Source organism: Myxozyma melibiosi, assembly GCF_037950935.1.
Source record: "Myxozyma melibiosi strain Phaff 52-87 chromosome Unknown BZA70scaffold_3, whole genome shotgun sequence".
In the NCBI taxonomy this organism is placed as follows: Eukaryota; Fungi; Ascomycota; class Lipomycetes; order Lipomycetales; family Lipomycetaceae; genus Myxozyma; species Myxozyma melibiosi.
The window spans coordinates 613,862-631,929 of NW_027042917.1; the positions used below are offsets into that span (position 1 = coordinate 613,862).

The 18,068-nt window shown below is 48.9% G+C and overlaps 5 protein-coding genes across 5 annotated transcripts; 2 read left to right on the forward strand and 3 right to left on the reverse strand.

Moving 5' to 3' along the window:
• Nucleotides 1-247: 247 nt before the first annotated feature.
• BZA70DRAFT_129005 (uncharacterized protein) lies at nt 248-2,096 on the reverse strand. The gene is made up of 4 exons (XM_064909557.1): nt 1,635-2,096; nt 1,445-1,549; nt 1,226-1,375; nt 248-1,161 (listed from the first exon to the last, which is right to left on the reverse strand). Exons 1-4 carry the CDS (start codon nt 1,755-1,757, stop codon nt 346-348), a joined length of 1,194 nt encoding a protein of 397 aa, XP_064769305.1. The 5' UTR covers nt 1,758-2,096; the 3' UTR covers nt 248-345.
• Nucleotides 2,097-2,221: 125 nt separating this feature from the next.
• On the reverse strand, nt 2,222-3,625 carry BZA70DRAFT_288653 (fumarylacetoacetate hydrolase; the record flags this gene model as incomplete). Its single annotated transcript, XM_064914058.1, has 8 exons — nt 2,222-2,349; nt 2,427-2,595; nt 2,671-2,738; nt 2,801-3,053; nt 3,109-3,121; nt 3,190-3,266; nt 3,382-3,531; nt 3,614-3,625. The coding sequence occupies 8 exons, from the start codon at nt 3,623-3,625 to the stop codon at nt 2,222-2,224; spliced, it is 870 nt and encodes a 289-aa protein (XP_064769306.1).
• A 338-nt stretch (nt 3,626-3,963) lies between these two features.
• BZA70DRAFT_288654 (increased loss of mitochondrial DNA protein 1) lies at nt 3,964-4,692 on the forward strand (the record flags this gene model as incomplete). The annotated part of the gene is made up of 3 exons (XM_064914059.1): nt 3,964-4,098; nt 4,235-4,358; nt 4,502-4,692. The coding sequence occupies 3 exons, from the start codon at nt 3,964-3,966 to the stop codon at nt 4,690-4,692; spliced, it is 450 nt and encodes a 149-aa protein (XP_064769307.1).
• Nucleotides 4,693-6,904: 2,212 nt separating this feature from the next.
• Nucleotides 6,905-8,986, reverse strand: BZA70DRAFT_128999 (uncharacterized protein). Its single transcript, XM_064909556.1, has 3 exons — nt 8,711-8,986; nt 8,484-8,649; nt 6,905-8,427 (listed from the first exon to the last, which is right to left on the reverse strand). The coding sequence occupies exons 1-3, from the start codon at nt 8,885-8,887 to the stop codon at nt 7,289-7,291; spliced, it is 1,482 nt and encodes a 493-aa protein (XP_064769308.1). The 5' UTR covers nt 8,888-8,986; the 3' UTR covers nt 6,905-7,288.
• Nucleotides 8,987-12,224: 3,238 nt separating this feature from the next.
• Nucleotides 12,225-13,317, forward strand: BZA70DRAFT_266596 (uncharacterized protein; the record flags this gene model as incomplete). The annotated part of the gene is made up of 4 exons (XM_064911041.1): nt 12,225-12,301; nt 12,436-12,797; nt 12,936-13,151; nt 13,211-13,317. 4 exons carry the CDS (start codon nt 12,225-12,227, stop codon nt 13,315-13,317), a joined length of 762 nt encoding a protein of 253 aa, XP_064769309.1.
• Nucleotides 13,318-18,068: the final 4,751 nt, after the last annotated feature.

Genomic DNA, 18,068 nt, shown 5'->3' on the forward strand with positions numbered 1-18,068 from the left:
GAGGACCAGAGGAGATCCTGTTTCAAGTTGACTCCGAGGTGATTTCCTCGTGGCTCATATGGCTCAGACATCATCAGCTTCCAACCAACCATCTGATCTCGTACGCAAGATGGAACAGTAAAACACAATATGAGAATTTCAAAAACCATACAGACACAAAGAAGTGATTATTTACCATTTCAATCACAGAAGTACAGTGAGCGCGGCCTCACAAGCAGCGCAGCTAGAATTCGCTGATTCGCTGCAATACACACTTCGCGTCCATCGCTCAAGACCACTGAAAAACTTTTATTCACTTCAGAATATATTACACAGCATGGTCCAAAACCACACACAGACTAATATTCACAATCTCTCGTCTCCGGCCGACTCATTCTTTCCTCCTGACAGCAGGACCTGGTGCTGCAGCACGAGCTGCACCAGCACCGCGACAACGGTGACCACCACCAAACTCGTCACCACCGTCATGATCGTCTGCCGCTTATCCGACCGCTCGACCATCTTCTCGAGATTGATCACCACCAGACTCTGCGCGACCGACCCGCTAGCGGCGGCAGTGCACGACGGGTTGATGCTGATCGCCGTGACGGGGAACGAGTGCGCGAGCTGCACGATCTTGATCTCTCGCAGCGAATCCGTGCGCACTATCGATACCGACAGATCTGCTCCCGCGACACACGCAAGAGACTCGCGGCAGTCAAGTGCGGTCACGGCTTTAATCCCGCTATGCAGACTTCGAACCGTTCGTACCGGGGCAGTAGCCTGCTGCTTTGCCAGCTCGAGGTCATCTGGTAGCACTAATTTGACGATACTAGCGCCTTCCCGACGAGCGGCGTTTGCAACCAAAATCATCGTGTCGTGGCTCGCAAACCTCACGCCTCGAAATGAAGCAGCCGGTGGAGGGAAGTATTCTGCAATCTTCTCGCCCGTCGAGGCCGATAGCAAGACAACACGTTTTAGCGTCGTGTAAGCGAGGTACTTTTCCGACGGAGAGTAGTCCACATCCTGAACTTCGTGGTCACGACCGCTGTCGTCGTCCGAGGCTGTTTCTGTGATGGGCGGAAATTGGTTCTGTAGAGAGGGGTATGTAAGGCTGTAGAGCGAGCCGTTTGACGAGGTGACTGCCAGATACTGTGCTGAGCTCGAGAATCGTGCTGCTTTCTGTAAAGCTGTTAGTGATCTTGAAAACCGTCAATTATCAGCTGGCAAGCTTAAGATTAGATACCTGATAATTGTCCTGCTCCCCGGTGGCAAACAGCTGCTTCTTATTCTGCAGCTCAACCTTGTTATTCTCGAGCTGGAATATACGTAGATGGGTATTCACTCCCTTCTTCTGCTCCTCGCTTCCGGAATTGATTCCTGCCGCAATCACTCCCTATAAAATTTCTTAGCGTAAGCACAAGAACACACTCATATAGATCAAATCAAATGATTGTGCACATACTGCTTCAGAAATCGCTAAGCTCATCGGCGCATCCTCCTGTTTCGACAGAATCTTTTCCTCCGCAACCGTGATCGTGCCTTCATTCGAGTCGACATCCAAAACCGCCTAATTGCCCACCCCATCACAGTCAGCTTAATCCATAGCAAGAGAGAATCCACTGATCAACAAACAACAGGTCGAAATCACATACAATCTTATTAGCAACGCCGTTCTTGCCTTCACCTCCTCCGCCGGCGACCACGAGCTTCGAATCGGTCGCGAACGAGACCGCGTAGATTGGAAATCTAACCTCGGATCTAAATACGTCAGGCATAATTCTCTGGATCCGTGTAGATCAAAAATCGGTCGGATGAGATGGAATCAGGATTGGTGATGACGATGGTTGAGATGTACGTTCAGTGCGTCGTTTGATTCTCAATAGCCGCTGTGCGCACTGCCTTCTATATACACACTCGACTGTCTGCCTTCAACTTGCGCAGAGTATCGAGCTACGCTGGTAGACCGGATTGATAGTGTCGGTTCGTGAACAGGTTTCTTGAATTTCGTGATTGTCAGGCTCCCTTCCTCAACGTCAGTCCGAGGCTCGCACGCGGCCCAAATCTAAAACCTTATTTCCCTGACTCCCCGCCCTGGCGCAATTACAGTACGTAGTCTATATCTGATAGCCTTGTATATTTTGTATATCTTGTATTGTTATCTAGACAACCTAAATATCCTGTCTATTCAAATTCCATAGCGAAAAAAAAAAGACAAAACTTGTGAAGGAGTAAGGACGGTCTACAACTTGGCCTTGACGCTCTTCTCGTAGACAACCTTATTGACAATCGTGCCGACTTTCTCGAGACCGATCTCGACGACATCACCGTCCTTGAGCCAGTACTTGGGGTTACGGCCCATTCCAACACCTAAACAAAAAATCAAACAGCTATTAGTACCAATGCAAAGTCAATCAGAAATGGTGGGGGGAAGAGCGCGCGGATACCTGAAGGTGTGCCGGTGAAGATCAAGTCGCCGGGAAGAAGGGTGGATCCCTGGCTGAGGAACGAGATTGTCTTCGCGACACCGAAAATCATGTCTGAAGTGTTTTCCGACTGCTGGGTGGCACCGTTGATCTTTGTGAAGATACGCAGTTCCTGGGGATTCTTGATGACCTGTATTGCAGATATAGTTAGTTCGCGCTGCGAAGAGCAAGTTGGACTAGTGTAGAAAGAAAAAGGTAGACAAACGCTTGAAGACACAAGAGCTGGACCAACTGGAGCCCAGCCGTCAAACATCTTTCCAAGAGACCATTGGCCTATAAAGGGCGCAGTTAGCACACATTCACTCAACAACTCTCAATCACGCAAGTCTACTCACCACCACCCTTCTTGATCTGCCACGAGCGCTGGGAGACATCGTTTCCAACCATATATCCCAACACATAATCAAGTGCCTCGGCCTCGGACACGTTCGACGCCTTTTTGCCGATAACGATAACGAGCTCGCACTCGTAGTCGGTCTCGTTGTCGATCTGCGCGATGGCGGGAACAGGGATCGGGTCGGTCGGGCCTGCGATGGCGGTCACGGGCTTGAAGAAGAGGACGGGGTACTTTGGCTTAGCCATTTTGGACTGTTGAGGGGTTAGCTTCGATCTCGCTGTAGAGCTCGAGATTGCGAGAGCTTACTTCGATAGCATGCCTAAACGTAACAGAGACAAGACAAGGTTAGCCCAAGTTCCGGATTCATGGTCTGATGTAGAATCGTACTTTTCATAGTTGAGACCAAGAAGTCTAACATTGGGGATCTGGTCCCATGACAACGGCGACAGCAACTGCTTGATATCCTACACAGCCAAAGGTTAGCCCCGCATTTCGCGGATGCATGATGTCAGTCTCACGAAGCCAATCCTTTGACCGACCAGGAAACAGCGAGACACTCCACAGCATAAAAGTGAATACCTTGATCTCGTTGGTGACGGTATAGTCTCCTAGGATATCGCCGGTTATAACGATCGCCTTGGTCGCCAGGCGGGCATCGTCAGTTCCGGGCGGAAGGATAGCGTCGCCGGTATAAGTTTTACCGTCGGTGGAGATGAAGCGCACGAATCTCTGCAGAATAAAGACAATCGTCAGATTAGACTCCAGAGAGGTTAACAGAGCAAATACCCTGTCGGCACACAGAAGGTCATACGTTGAATGGCATTGGGATGAAGATGGTGGAGAAGATGGCTAGAGCGGAAAGACGAAAGATGGAATTAGTTACGTTCTTCCTTACTGAGCATTCCGTAGAGTGTCACCATAATTGAGGATACTCAACTCAGTACTTAATTGTAGTTATCATGGGTTTGCAAATACCTCGCAGTAACAGGTAATTAACGGCAGGGTTAGGTTGCTCTCATCAAATATTCCTGCCGTCTGACGCGTAGCGAACGCGATCCGATCGAAAGGTTTTGTCTGCAATCACCCATACCGCATCTTCTTCTCACCATTGATCCTGATTCTTCAGACGATTGTATATAAAACCAAAATTACGCATTCGAAATGATTCTCTCAACGAAAAACATATGCATGGTGCATTTCACGCTGCTGAACGCGATCAGCTACAAGCTCCTGACCAGTCCTCAGGATATCTCGCGACACGGTCTGGTTTTCATCATAGGAAGAGCAATGAGTCTGGTAAGTCTGTGGCTTATAATTTGCTCACATCCAGCCTGCTCTCCTTTTGCTCTTTATCCTTATGGCTTATGGAGAAGCAAAAAGAGAAGAGCAGGAGATTAGCAATGGCGATCGATACTAATGGTGATTCACAAAGCCCGATGCAGAATTCACCAAAGACGACCCGGCGGTTGGAATGATTGCCGTCGTACTCATGCAGCTAAGTGTGGTAGACATCTCAGCATACATAGATCCAACTACGACATTTCTTGGGATTGCTGGTTAGTGTTCTCTGACTCTGATTTTGATTTTGATATTTGATCGCCGATTGCGAATTTTTGATCGTTTAGATCAAATAGATTCTCGGCATACCAAATCCTGAAAGAGCCGTCGTGTTAATACTTACTATTGCTTTGCCGTTTAGTACCGTTCCGATTGATGCTAGCGTTTGTAGTTAGCGGGGCTGCTTATCTTTCGTCCGGTGACAATATCGCGCTGTCGAACTCGGTCGTGTTTACATTTGCGTTTATTGAGGTGCTTATGCAGTTCTGGCTCTTTGTTTCAGTGCGCGAAGACCGATCTAGGCTCATTCGTGAGCAGGCGCCTAGCGAGTGAGAGCGAGAGTGAGAGCAAGAACGAGGCATTATTGGGAACGGATCGTACAAAAAGCGTTAGGATCGAAAGGAAAGAGAGCGAGCGTGAGCGAGAGGATCACACGTGATTATGAACGGTAGATTATGGCGGCACTCCTATTCGGAGATCGAAAGCTGATAGGCCAGTAGAGAGAGCTATCCGAGTTGCATGGCGGAACGTGGAAGTGGGAATAGGGAATGGTATGGATCGTACCACGAGACTGTACAATCTTACAAATGTCGGTGGTGAAGATGAGGATGCGCATGTGCATGTGTTCTCTAGAGATCATCCCATTACTATTATTCCTTTTTCCTTATTTCCAGCAAACATAATGATACAACGATAACTGACGTCTCTCGTAAATTGCAATCGATACTTGGTGCAGATGATCCACGGAAATAAAGGGGTAGACAAAGCTCCAAGCTAACGGTTCATCTTAAGATGAGCGAGGGCGGAGTCAAATCGTCGGCTTCTGGATAAGGAGCCTCGGCAAGTGAGCCATACCATGTGCAATCCGATGGCCAGCAGCTTGGTTGCTAATCTTCTGATTGCATAATTTCTTCTCTGTTGCCCTTTTGATCGTCTAATAAGGAATCGAGTAACTTAGAGAGAGTTGAATAAGCCTGAGACAGAGGGTGTCGATCGTCTGCGCAGTAGTGAGCAGGTGGGGTAAACGGTACAATCTCTACACAAGGGCATCACGGGAAGTGTCAGGATATTAGATAAGACCGATAGAGACTTAAGCCTGCGCACGAACGTGAAGATCTACGTGTGTTTGCGAGCGCGGGAGATCGCGCGGAACTGAATCGAGACAGGCGGCGATCATAGAAAAGAATGGTTCTCGGATTAGGTGCGAAGACGAATACGGCTGGTAGGCTTTCGTCCTAGAAGAGAACTGCGGTGATCTGAGGGTAGAGATCTACATGCAAGGCTCCACGATGCTGGATCCAGCGTCTGTCTTCGTCATTAGACAGACAGCAGCAGTGATCATGAGATGGAGAAGTGAACGACGGTACACTTGCTCGCTCACACAGCGACTGGAGTACACCGTGATTAAAGTTCTCGTATGTCCGGTGCCCGTCTCAGCGGTGTCCAGACGTCTGACGCGACCTGCTTCCACTCAGAGTATGCCGGGATCCCCGAGTGCCGAGGCCAAGGCCGGCCGGGGCAAAAACGAAACAACGACGAGGCCCGATTTCATCAGACTTGAACGATCTCGTCTTGCCCGCAGTCCGTCATACGCCATACTGAGACAGCCTTTCTTCCACAGCCAGCCAAACTGTCAACAGACTTTTGGCTTCTGGGCTAGATGCGAGCTGTGCACATGCTAACCTGAACAAGGCTGGTGAGCTGCAGCGCTGATCATATGTCATTCCCCTGCGCCGATTTAACTCTGTCTCCTCACGCTTTTTCGTCGTCATCTCATCGTCATGAGCTCGGAGCCTGCGGCTCACTGCCATCGTCAACCAGCACGATCTGCTTCGTCTCCTTCTTTGTTACTACAGCTGCGGATATTTAGCAAGATGGTAACGTGCGAAGCGTGTCTTAGCAGTATGTAATTAAAACTATTGGTGAGAAACTGCAAACGACGGTGGAAAAAAACAGCTAATATGAACACCTGGATTATAGAGCACCAAGGCAACGTGAGCTCTAAATTTATCCCCTCTGCTGACTGGCTGGACTTCAATCTTAGAGACCGAAAACTTTTCTTTTTTTCTTCCCTCTTCTGTGCCTTTTATGATGCTGGCTCATTTATTTACGTTGCATATATTGTACTTGACCAATCTTATCCTCGACTCGCCGCCGGCTGAATCCCGCGGGTTTCTGATCTGTCTCCTATTCCTGCTTATCTTCCAAGATACCAATTTTCTTTCGTGATGCCAGAATCAATTCATATCATAGTCAGTACTCTGCATGCATTCCTCCTGTTTTAAACCGCAATTGCGTTCCTGGCCTGTGAGAGGTAAACTGTTGAGGACCAAACAGACCAGATATGCAAGCAACCGCTTCCATCTCACGTCGACGCTGTGAAGTTTTTTTTCGCTTTTTCATCAGATATATTGCCTATCAAATAAAAGCATGCTTCCCGGCAGCCCCACTCAAAGTCCCTAGATGAACAGACAATTGTGAATATGTCGTGCAATAAACGTGGTCATGCGCCCGCGTGCACTGTAATATATAGGACTTTAACCGTTGTGAGCGGGAGCATGGGGCACCGGCTCAGGTGCCGGAAGTGGGTGGAGACAAGACCGAGCGCTGCGTTTTCGGGTTGATAATCATATAGCTGAGGAATCTATTGGAAAGGAATGGAGATTCTTTATCACTGAGAAGTGGAAAAGGCTGATCAGAGATATGTATTTTCATTTTGTTCACTCACTTCGCATACACACGATCTTTAGAAACACATTTGCATAAACAGAATTGAAAGACAAGAGAGATAACACTTTGATAAAAGAGAAATTGAATAATTAGAAACGCCTATACAAGAATAAAATAAACCACTTCCAAGATATAAAGATAAAAAATTACAGTTGATGATAATACAAGATAGATTTTTTTGTAGCCGCGCACAGCCAGCTCAGTACATCAGTTCGGAGGCAGCGAACGATCCAGGAAGTCCAAAGCCTGCGTTGTAGTTGAAGCCCTGGAATTGCTGCTGCTGCTGCTGTTGCTGTTGCTGTTGCTGCTGCGCCTGCTGGTGTTGCAGGAAGTTGGCTTGTGAGGACTCAGTAGTTCCGGGCTGGAGACGCTGGAGCAGTCGCTGATGCAGGTAGTTGAGTCGCGGGTTCTGGTTCATGTACTCTTCAGGATGAGCCGTCATCGGTAGAGTGCCAGGAGCCGACTTCTCCTCAGCGAGCATCATCCGCAAGCAGCTGGAGAGATCGTTGGAGGCCAGGATGTTGTTCATGTCGTCGAACTCTTTCTGCTGCGGGTTGTGCGGGTACAGAGCTGAGAATGTCGGTCGCGCGCAGGGAAGGTACTGAGGCTGCTGCTGCTGATGATGTTGCTGCTGTTGATGAGCCATCGGCTGTGACGCACCCATGAAGAGGTTGCATGAGCTCGACTCCGAGCTCGAGTTCTCGCGGAGCGTGTCCAGTGGCGACGAAGGCGAGGACGACGGACGGGACCAACTCGAGCACGTTGACGCGCTGTCAGACCAGGTCTTTGGAGCGCTCAATACTGACTGCTGGTCTGTCTCCTGCTGATGCTGCTGGGGGTTGAAGTGCTGCTGCTGGCTCTGGTGCGCCCGCTGTGCCGAGGGATGGCCACTGGACTGGTAGTACCACTCATCTGGGCCAGCCACGAACGGGCTCGACGACAAGACGAACTCGTTCTTGATTGCGTTGCCACCGGCAGCGAAGCCAAACTCAGAATGCACCTCGTCAATCCGCGTGACAGGCGTAGGACACGAAGACTCCGAAGCAGGGACACCGAAGCGCATTGGCTCGACGTGCGAGTATAGCATATTAACCGGCAGCGAGGCCGCCTTTGCGCGCGGGTACCGAACCTCCTCGTCCATGTCCTCGAACTCGTCGTCGTCGAAGCCGTCGCTGTCGTCGTAGTTGAGCGAGGGGAATTTTCGCGCTTGGCTGCCAGAGGCCGAGAGGTCGCCCGAGAAGTCTGTCGTGGTGAAGTTCACGAAACCGTTGTCGTGGTCTTCTTCGTAGTCGCCCGAGAGGATGGACTGGTAAGGAGTGAAGATTCTTCGTGCGTTGTCTACCCATGAACGAGTCAGTTGCTGTTTCAAAACAAGGAAGAGGAACGAGACTTACCGTCGTAAACAGGGCAGCCAGTGGTGTCAATCATGGACGACATCTTGACCATGATTCTCGGGGTATCATCTTTGTAGTTGAGGCGGCGGGTGTAGTCGCATGCGATCTTTAACCGTGTGCAAGGCGTGCATCTGGGATGGAGCTCATCACACTTGATCTTTCGGTTCTGTGTAGTTGAAGACAGGCATCAGTAAAGCACAATACAGCTCGAAAACAAAAACACATACTCTGCATGTCCAGCATCCGTTTCTAGATCGAGGCGCCTTCTTGTTGCCCTTCATCAGCGAGGACGCGGCAGGAGCTGATCGTCTTCGCGTCGACGAGGCGGATGTGGTGGAGACTCTTGATGACATTGATGGAAGGCAAGGTGAAGACGAGACTGTTGATGGGAGACTTGATGCCATTGAAGAACGATAGTTGTTGTGAGGTTGCGGGGAGGGCGTACGCCGGTCGAGTGGTTGATCTGAGTGAGCGTGTATTTCACTGGATATATAACTGAAAAGAGTATATAAAACAAATATATATACTATATAGCTATATAGATATAGGTCTATATAACGATATATAAATATATATACAGAACGGATAGATGACGGCAGAGGGCTATTGGACCCGAGAGGGAGGCAAGATGAGGGAGGGAGATGAGAAGATGTAAGAACCGGGAAGAGTGGAAGCAATAAATAGGAGTAAGCTTGCTCGAGGGTTGGGCCTATAACAAGACGAGGCCGCAGAGGGGAGAAGGCGGGGTTTTATCAAACAGGGATAGGAACAATACACCATGTCGGGCTTCGCGCCAGTTCTCATCGTTTTTCGATTCGCGGTACCTGTCCAAGGCGCGCGCCGCATCCAGTCGACGGGGTCGCCTGATATTACAGCTATGAATTAATTATTCAGAAGCCTAGCATGGAGTCTAAAAATGGTACTTCCTTGGCCTGCTCCGGAAAGCAAAAAAACGGGGACGAAATCGGGAGGGAATCCAGAAAGAGGGGTATTAGCATATCATCAGCCTGCGGGAGAGGGGGACGAACTCTTGTCGCGAGAGACGTCGTCGTAGCTTCTGCCACCATGCGCGGGAGCGGAATTAGTTATGAACTCTAATCTGCTAGCGTGGTACCCTTAGTCGTCCCAACTTCCTGAGCACAAATGGAAAAACTTAGCTTGGCAGAGGCCATCCGAGTCACAAACAGAGAGCTGCCCGGCAGAGCATGCTGTTGTTTACTGATGCCATTCTGCAGTATATGAATCTGAATGTCTACATTTGCATTTCTATATAACAGTATATATATATATTGCGTCCTGTAATCTCCGGTAGAAATGAATAAATAGAACTGTAAAAAAGATTTTCTCTACTGGATGCCCATTTCTCCCCGTCTGCAATCTGTTTCTCTTTGCTCTGCTAGCTAATGATTCCCTGCCCTCACTATTTTTAGTCCAGAGATACAAAGAACGGCTAAACAAAGACGGAAAAGAGGACACGAGCGTTTGCACGCTCTGTCGTCATTTCTCATTCCATCTCGCACCGGACTGGCACCGCAGCCAAGACTGACAGGCCGGTCAGAAATGCCGACCGGAAGCCGACCGGAAGGCGATTAATGATCCAAAGCGGTTGTAAGTAAGTAAAAACCAGAAAGCCTTGGTTCCTCGTGTTTTGGTCGCCGTTGCTGGGCACAAAGCCAGTCAGCAGGTCGTCAAAGACGAGAGGACTATCCGGAGAAAGCGCTCATGACAAAATCCGTCTGAGCCGGCGTGCTTCTTGGGTTACGCCGAATAGAGTTGGTGGTTAGGTGCGAGGTACGCCTTTCTTATCGCCTCACGTTGCTTTTTGATCTGCGAAAGCCAGAGCGTTGGACCTTTAAGGTTTGGGAAAAAGTAACGATGCGAGCGGGATGCGAATTCCACACTGCGTTCTAGAAGTGCACAAACCCCTCCGTTAGCGGATGTCTGCGCTCGCCCCTCCTCCGCCGGGCCGCGAAACGCGTCGATGCAGAGCAGATCAACAAGAAGGTCCGCTTTCTGCGTGTATATAGGATGATTGCAGCAAGAGGCAGTAGTCTGAGATAATCAGACACAGCGAGCCAAAAGTATATCCTATTACTAGCTTCAATATCCAAGAGCCCGCCGGTGCCGGAGGTTGGAGGGGACATTTGCAAGCTTTAATATCTCTTTGATTCGATCAGGTCTATGAGGGCCTTCGTGGAGCGACACGAGAACTCGTGTAATCTAAATAGACCTGTTCAATGAAAGAAGATGTATGAAAGAAATATCGCGTTTAAAGAAAGGCTATTTTCGATATTTGTAGGTAATATTGCGGTCTCTCTAGGAAGTTTACGATGGTCTATTAAGGGTCTGCTATGTTGCTTTTGAATTCCTTATTCAACCTTTTAATTGATGACGATTATAATCCTTTTTGTTCTCTGCTCTTTTTTTTCTGCTCTACAAAGAACAGATTAATGTTCGTGCAACTGTGCAGATCAATAGGCCTTCCAGCTGACACTACGCGTAGCCGTGCCGGATCGCTCGCTCGCCCAAAACCGTGATGGACGCGGCCACTCTCACGCCGGAAAACCCTCTCTTTCGGGCTATATTAAACAAGCACGTGAAAATCGACCAGGGAGCGAGCTACTGTACATTTTTGCTTTCCTGTAGATAGATAATCAATATTCGTGTTTCGTGGCCCAGTGTAATATTTGCGGATTCCAATCTTAAGTAATAAGACCAAATATCAACTAGGGAAAAGTATGTATTGAGCGTAAAGACTAGAGAATAAACAAACAGAAGGAGCGTCCCTATTATAAGGTGGCGCTGGACAAATGTGAGGTCACAAGAAAAGAAGTGGCTAAAGACAAACTAAAGATAACAAAGTAGAAGTATGAAAGGTAAATGTAACGCTTCTCAACACGATTTGTATATGGTATGATATAACTATATCGAGGAGTTTTGAGATCTTGCTTTATTATCAGGAGCGAGGGCTATTTATTTGGGACCAAGGTGCTATATTTCAGCATGTTTGAGGTTGACATCAAAGAACCATCTAGATCTCATCTAATGACTCTTTCGTTTTGTTTTTGTTTGTGATTCATCTACTCTTTTGTCAGCAATCAAAGAGTCAGCCTGTTCGCACATCTCTGACTGCTGATCTCATGAGAAGCTGGAAACGGGAAGCCAAAGAAATCTGCTCTACATCTTTGAGCGATTTTTTATAGCCGTCTTACGATAGATTGCCAGTATATTGACTGCCGTTCGACTTGGCAAAAATAGCGAGTAGAGAGATAGATACAACATCCTCGTCGACGTCTCGTTGTGTCGCAGTCCCTGCTTTCGTTTCTCTGTGATGTTTATATAGATCCGGTATGGTCTATTACTTTGGTTTTGTTTTATTTAGTGCTTTACGAATAAGCATACTGCAAGCTATATAGCTGCGATGGGAAGTAAAATACCGCCCTAGTCGTGGGAATTGACAAGGATTAGCTGCAGTCCGCGGGTGGGCGAGCGACTCTCCTCACAAATGGTATGGAGGTTTATGTTCATCTTAGATTGCTCGACTTGACGCATTAATAACACCACTCTCTTCTGAAAGTCGTCTTGTGCCGTTTATATGAAGCTGCACATCGTAGGGACCTGGCCGTTGAGGCTCACGAATGAAGGGTCGAGAATAACAACCCTAGCTTAATCAAAAAAAAGTCTCGAGATCTCTATCCGCTTTCCTACAGGCCTAAAGAACAACGGACTGGCAGGCTCAACATGGGAACTCCGAGCGCAAGAGATATCATCCACGTAAACAGAACAGAGCTAGGCATTCCGCGTTCCGCAGCATCGGGGTGTGTGTTTTAGGAGCGCGAGCGAGCTCGTGAGAGGATAGCCTGGAACACAAAAGTAGTAAAGGTTTCGGCTAGGCGATCTGCCAACAGGGGCTTAGTCAGAGCCGGCAGACGGTGTGCCTTCCAAACAGCAGATGGCGCGACGGTAAGCGGAGAAAAAGCAAAGAGGAAGGTACCTGCCTCCGTTTGCGAGCAGCTCCGAACGAGGTTTTGTGCTCGCCCGCGCGAACACAAACACCTTGCCAATCAATGTGCACCGTTACGGTGCTTTCTACCACTCCTGTGACTCCTGCTGATCTGGTCTCTTTGAGACGAAGTAGGCAGAGAACAAGCTTCCCACCGTTCGCTCAGCAGATCCCAGATCTTCCTGCAGAGAAGACGCAAGAGACAGCAGAAGCCGCATCGCCATCTCGTTCAATTCCGCATCGTTCCGCGGCCGTAGTCTGCACGTGCCACTCTGCCCGCGGGTATCGTCCAACGGCCGCGGCGCGAGCAGGTACGTGAGCGAGGGTAAGGGCTTGGGCAGATATGCCAAGCCTTCGAGGCACTGGCGGCGGACGAGGAGCAACTGAGCCAGGCGGACCTGCAGCTCCGCGCGTGCGGTGCTCCTCCGTGCGCTAAAAAAATACTGCAGGTCTGCACGATACCGCTGGTTCCGGCCCTGGGGCGCCATCTGATAGCGGCAACGGCGGCAGGACAATTGCGGAACACAGCGGCGCAACGATGGCGGGGCAGAGAACGAGAACGGTGAGCGAGCGAGAGCAGAGCGCACGAGTACAGAGCGAGATTAACGCCGATAGCCCAGCCAGCGTCTTTGTTATGGCCAGCCTGCGTCTGGCCGAGCTCGATAGTTTCCATACCGTGTCCTATATTGTTTGCAATTATTTGCTCTTTAAATATGCCTGACAGGCGCTGCCATGTCAGTCATCGTCGTCGACGGGACTAGCGAATGTTCAAAGACAACAGAACAGCACGTCACAGCACCAAAACTCGAAATCGCCAGCCTAATCAGATAGAGAGCGGTGTACAAACAGGAAAACTTCCCAATCCGCGCGATCTACGAACATTCCCGTTTTGGACTCCGACACTTACCACACTCGCCTAAGTACCAGCTAGGCCTACCTGGTTTCCGCCCAATGGCGGCACAGACCGGCCTGCCAGGCACACCCCCCTCCCCCTTAGTGCAAAGATACCTGGGCATTGACTGAATCTTGCCGATTTCCGCCCGCACTGTGCGCCCGCCCCTCGCCCCCCCTCGGCGCCGGCGCCGGCGACCTGGATAGCGCAAAACTAAGTAAAGACAAAAGCCAAAAGCAAGTGAACAACCGCACTAGGTTGGTAAAAGAAAAGAGATCTACCTTTTCCTGTTCGTAATGGCCTCTTTTGATTTTCTTTTGACCCCTCTTCGTTCGGTTCGGGAAAGCAAGCGAACTAGTGACAATCGTACGTATATGTCAAATAAATAAAACAAAGACAGAACTCTGCACTAGCAGCGTTCCTTGCATGGGCTTCCGATTCAATGAATTACGGAGAAAATAAGTGACACGAAAACAAAAGATAAGGCTTGATAAAGATAGGCGGGATGAATAGATTCTGGTCATGGAAATGAATACAGAAATCCCGATTCGTCATACCGCTCCCGCACCCAAACTCTAGTGACCGTAGTCGTCGTCCTCCTTCTCCGCCGCTTCCCTCTCTATCTCTTAGCCCCTTTTCTCTTACTCGGCTCTCTTCTTGTCCTGTAAGCGACGTAGTCGCATATGCTCACCTCTAAACGAATCCGGTTGGTGGTGTAGAGCAGCTGCAGCTGTACAATTCCGCTGGCGAGCAAAAGAGGCTGCAGACGTCATTTGGCCAAGTCCTCTTCCCGCCTCACCGATAGGGAATTGCTTTCCGGTTTTTCACGGGTTTCCTTGCATGCACCGAAACTTGAGTTGAATGAAACGAAAAATAGAGGCCTTGTCGTAATACAGGAAGGGTCCAAATCGTTTGACAGCCAATCAATCATGTCTTGAATGAATGCAATCTCCGAGAAGGATCAAAAGCAAGATTGGGAGACAAGAGAGTCGGCCAAAAATCCAATATTAACAGTCGCCGCTGCTGCCTTCCCGCACCGCACCAGATCAGTACCGGTGCATCGCCGCGTATGCCCAGCCTTTTCGGGTCCTATGAGATATTAGCAGCGTTTAGTATTTACTACCTGCACTAGTTTGGACCTTTGTCCGTCTGCCAATCCTGCACCAAGGCCAAGCCGTGCAGGATCGACTGCGCTGCAAGAGTTTGACCAAGTCCGACGCAAGACAAAGCGGAAAGTTCCCCGGTCTGCCTTTTTCGTGATCGGGCTCACCGGCAGAAACCGGCATCTCAGCAGCGCGCACAGCAGGAGCCAGCGCTGCTATCGCTCTGCGATGGGCGTGGTGTTCGTACTCGTCATCAGTGCCGTTCGCAACACGTGAGATACGCCGGTTAGGCTTTTTCTACAACCGACGAGATAAACTCTATTTGTTGAGCGCGGAAATGAAATTACACAGAAGACGTAAATTGCGGGCCTGTGCGCTTTGTTACTTTTAGTCTAAAAGCCTGTCGTGTCCCAACTCACTCCGCGCTCCGCCCTCTTGACCTTCGTCATCCTGCTCGAATTTAGTTCCAACCGGCCGGAATGCGCTCCTGCACTTCTTCCTCCGTCCTCTCCTCCTTCGTTTACTCCTTTCGCTGCTGCTGAAGATCGCTAGTATGACACAAAACCGCTAGTGTAGCCGACTCGAGCGCACTTCTGCATTTCTATTCCTCTTTAGTTCACCGTCTCTTCTCCGAGCATCCGAGCTGCGCTAGCGTCTACGTCGGTCTCTCTTCACTCCCGTCAATGGTCATAGAACTTCTTCCATGCCCGTGAATTAACTCCGTGGCGCCTTCTCGAATCTCTCTTCTCACAACCTTCGTCATTGCTTTTTCCTTAGTCCTCTTTTGCGCCCCTCTCTTTCTCACTGGCCTCGTTGCTTTGTGGAAAACAAAATCTAATCCTAAATGCTTTGACGTTTTTTATCTGATTTTCGCTTTGTAGTCTGCATTGTTCTTGCGGGATGACAGGGGTGCTGTGCCTCCTGTCCCTCCTTCACAACACTCCCCCTGACACATCCCCGGCACATAGTAAGCACTTCCGCTTGACCGCGAGAGACCGAAATAGCAGTAGCCCGCTAGCCACTTATGTTATAAATCGGCTACAAACTTGTCTATAAATCCCATCTATGTAAAGTCAAACAGTGGATGTACGGAAAAAGAACCTGTTTTGGCTTAGCGGCTTAGCTCCCAGCAGAAGGTCTCTCGAAGCGAGCTCGAGTCCGCTACTCTCTGTTCTCTACTACTCCCAGTGCTTACGAGTTCTTTCTATCTATCGGCCCGGGGAGTGCCATCTTTGACCTCTGTACCTGCGTGTCGATACTTCTGGCAATTCGGAGTATCTACGGCGGAAAGAAGCATATCTGATATCTAATAACAACTCAATGCCCTTTCGTCATTCAGGGACCATACCTGACAGTTCAGGTTTTCTACATATCCAATAAAAGCATACGAATAGTCCATCAAATGTCTTGTATATAGCCTATATCACTGACATTAACTCTTTATACTACTACTCTCTCGTCTCGCTTTCCCAATTCGAAACGCTCCCACTCGGCCCGCGCTCCTAAAGCTTATCAAACCCCCTCCCCTTGTATTATCTCCAAAACTTTTCAATCTGATTTATTTTTTTTGCTCGTTTTCATTTCTTAATCCTCAAGCTATTTACCCCCAGCTAGATTAGTCAATTGCCTATCCGCCGACATATATATATATAGATCTATGCGAAAGGCATATTATCATTAGCATAAGTGAATTTCACTCGTTATTGCCCCCCAAAGATAGAAACCCTTGTCTCAGCGGGCCGTAACGAGATCTTTATCTTTAAAACTCGCGCGGGCAGCTCTCCTTCGGTCTCAAGCAGCTGATCAGGTTTTCCCCATACCCGACCTGGGGTCAATGCATAGAACAATTTTTTTCTCTTTCCGGTTCTTTTTCTCTTTTCTTGTCCTTCTTTGGTGTTTTAAATGAAGGGCGCAAACACTATTGCAAGCCACTATCGGAATGTCAGGCGTCATCGAGACGATCGGGTGTAATCGTGCACCGCCAAACGCGGTAAGCATCGGTACCGATCGCTGATACGAAGGCGGATTCGTGAAATCCGATTGTGTACACAGGCACGCCATCGAGTAAGCTGTACTTCAAGTCTATGCTCATGTTATATTCCGTGTGTTGCGGATATTATCGGGCTTCGATCGGCAAGCATATTCAGGCTCGTAATTCAAATTTTGAAACGTGTCGACCGACGACCCAGTGAAATATAACTTTGCGGAGAAGATAGATACCTTCACGGGCCTGGTCGACTTCCCGCGGAGCTTCAATTCCGTGTATACATTTTTCGTCGGTCTCGTTTGGTCTTGAAGAGTTTCCTTGTCAAACCTAGTATAGGATTATTCAATTTCGCATTGCCAAGGGTCGTGGAGAGCCGCCCACCAGATAGCCCCGACCATCGTCTTCATCATACAATGGCCGTGATCAGCAGCTGAATAGACGATTGCAGCAGCACAAGAAAAGAAAATACCCCAGAGACCAATGCTGATAAGCGGTACTATTGCAGATGAAACGAGCAGGGGTGGACAGGCGGTCCTCATCCAGATCCGGCAAAGTTCGTCGGTGCACCAACTAGGTCACACGCTTCCTTACAAGACGGTATAACTGCGGAAAAGCCTGCCAAAAAGCCCACTGACGTCAAATAGAAAAAACAGGCTAACAAATCTCTGGCTGGTATCATTACGGGCTGTACCTCTTTTTTCTCTCTTTGAAAGCCACTTACGCGAACGACAATCTATGCGTGCGAGAGAAAAGATACATTGCCGAAAGTGTCTTTCGACGATTGACGATCCGATGCAAAAATAGAAGCCTATCTTCAGATATCTCGTATAATCACTTGGTTGTAGCATGCTATATCTAGGCCGATGTCGAGCAGAGTGATTTCCCATCGGCAATAAAGAGATTATCGGCATTAAGAGACTGTAGAGTTTGCGTCATTGCTTCGTGAGGAAAATCCGCCGAGTCAGCGACAGCATCAGCGGTGAGATATCGCAGTAGATCAAGAAAACAAGTGGACAGCACTGCTATTTTCGTAAGAATCAGAGAAACGAGATGGTTTATTGGTATAATATCAGTATCTGGTAGCGCACAGTATGTCAATTGAGTACATGCGTCCACAGTAGATCGAGACCAAAGCAGGCAGCAGTCAAATCCACGTCTCAGACTCATTCCAATCGCCCACGGAACCGCAGATACCATGCTGAGACGCCTGGCCATGACAAAGCTGATCGAAATTACAGTACTCTCGTTATTCATTATCTGTCTCAGGAATCACCTACTATGGTCGCGACATGGGCAATATTTGGATTCAGTAAAAGTGGTAGAGCTCAGCGCTGATGTACCCATCGACGTCATGGCCAGGCCATAGATTCAAGCCATGGACTCACATTGACACGAATTAATAGGATTCTTGCAAACTGCTTCAATAACCGCATTTCGGCTATTTGGGCAAAGAGGGGAACGGATGAGCATATCCTCACTTGGTTATATCGCTTCAGTTCGGCAGTCCCGTTCTTCGCCGCTCCAGGAGTCTCAATGGCCAGGCTCTCAATCACGCTGCACTCGCCGACTACTCAGCCAAACGTTATACTATGCACACACA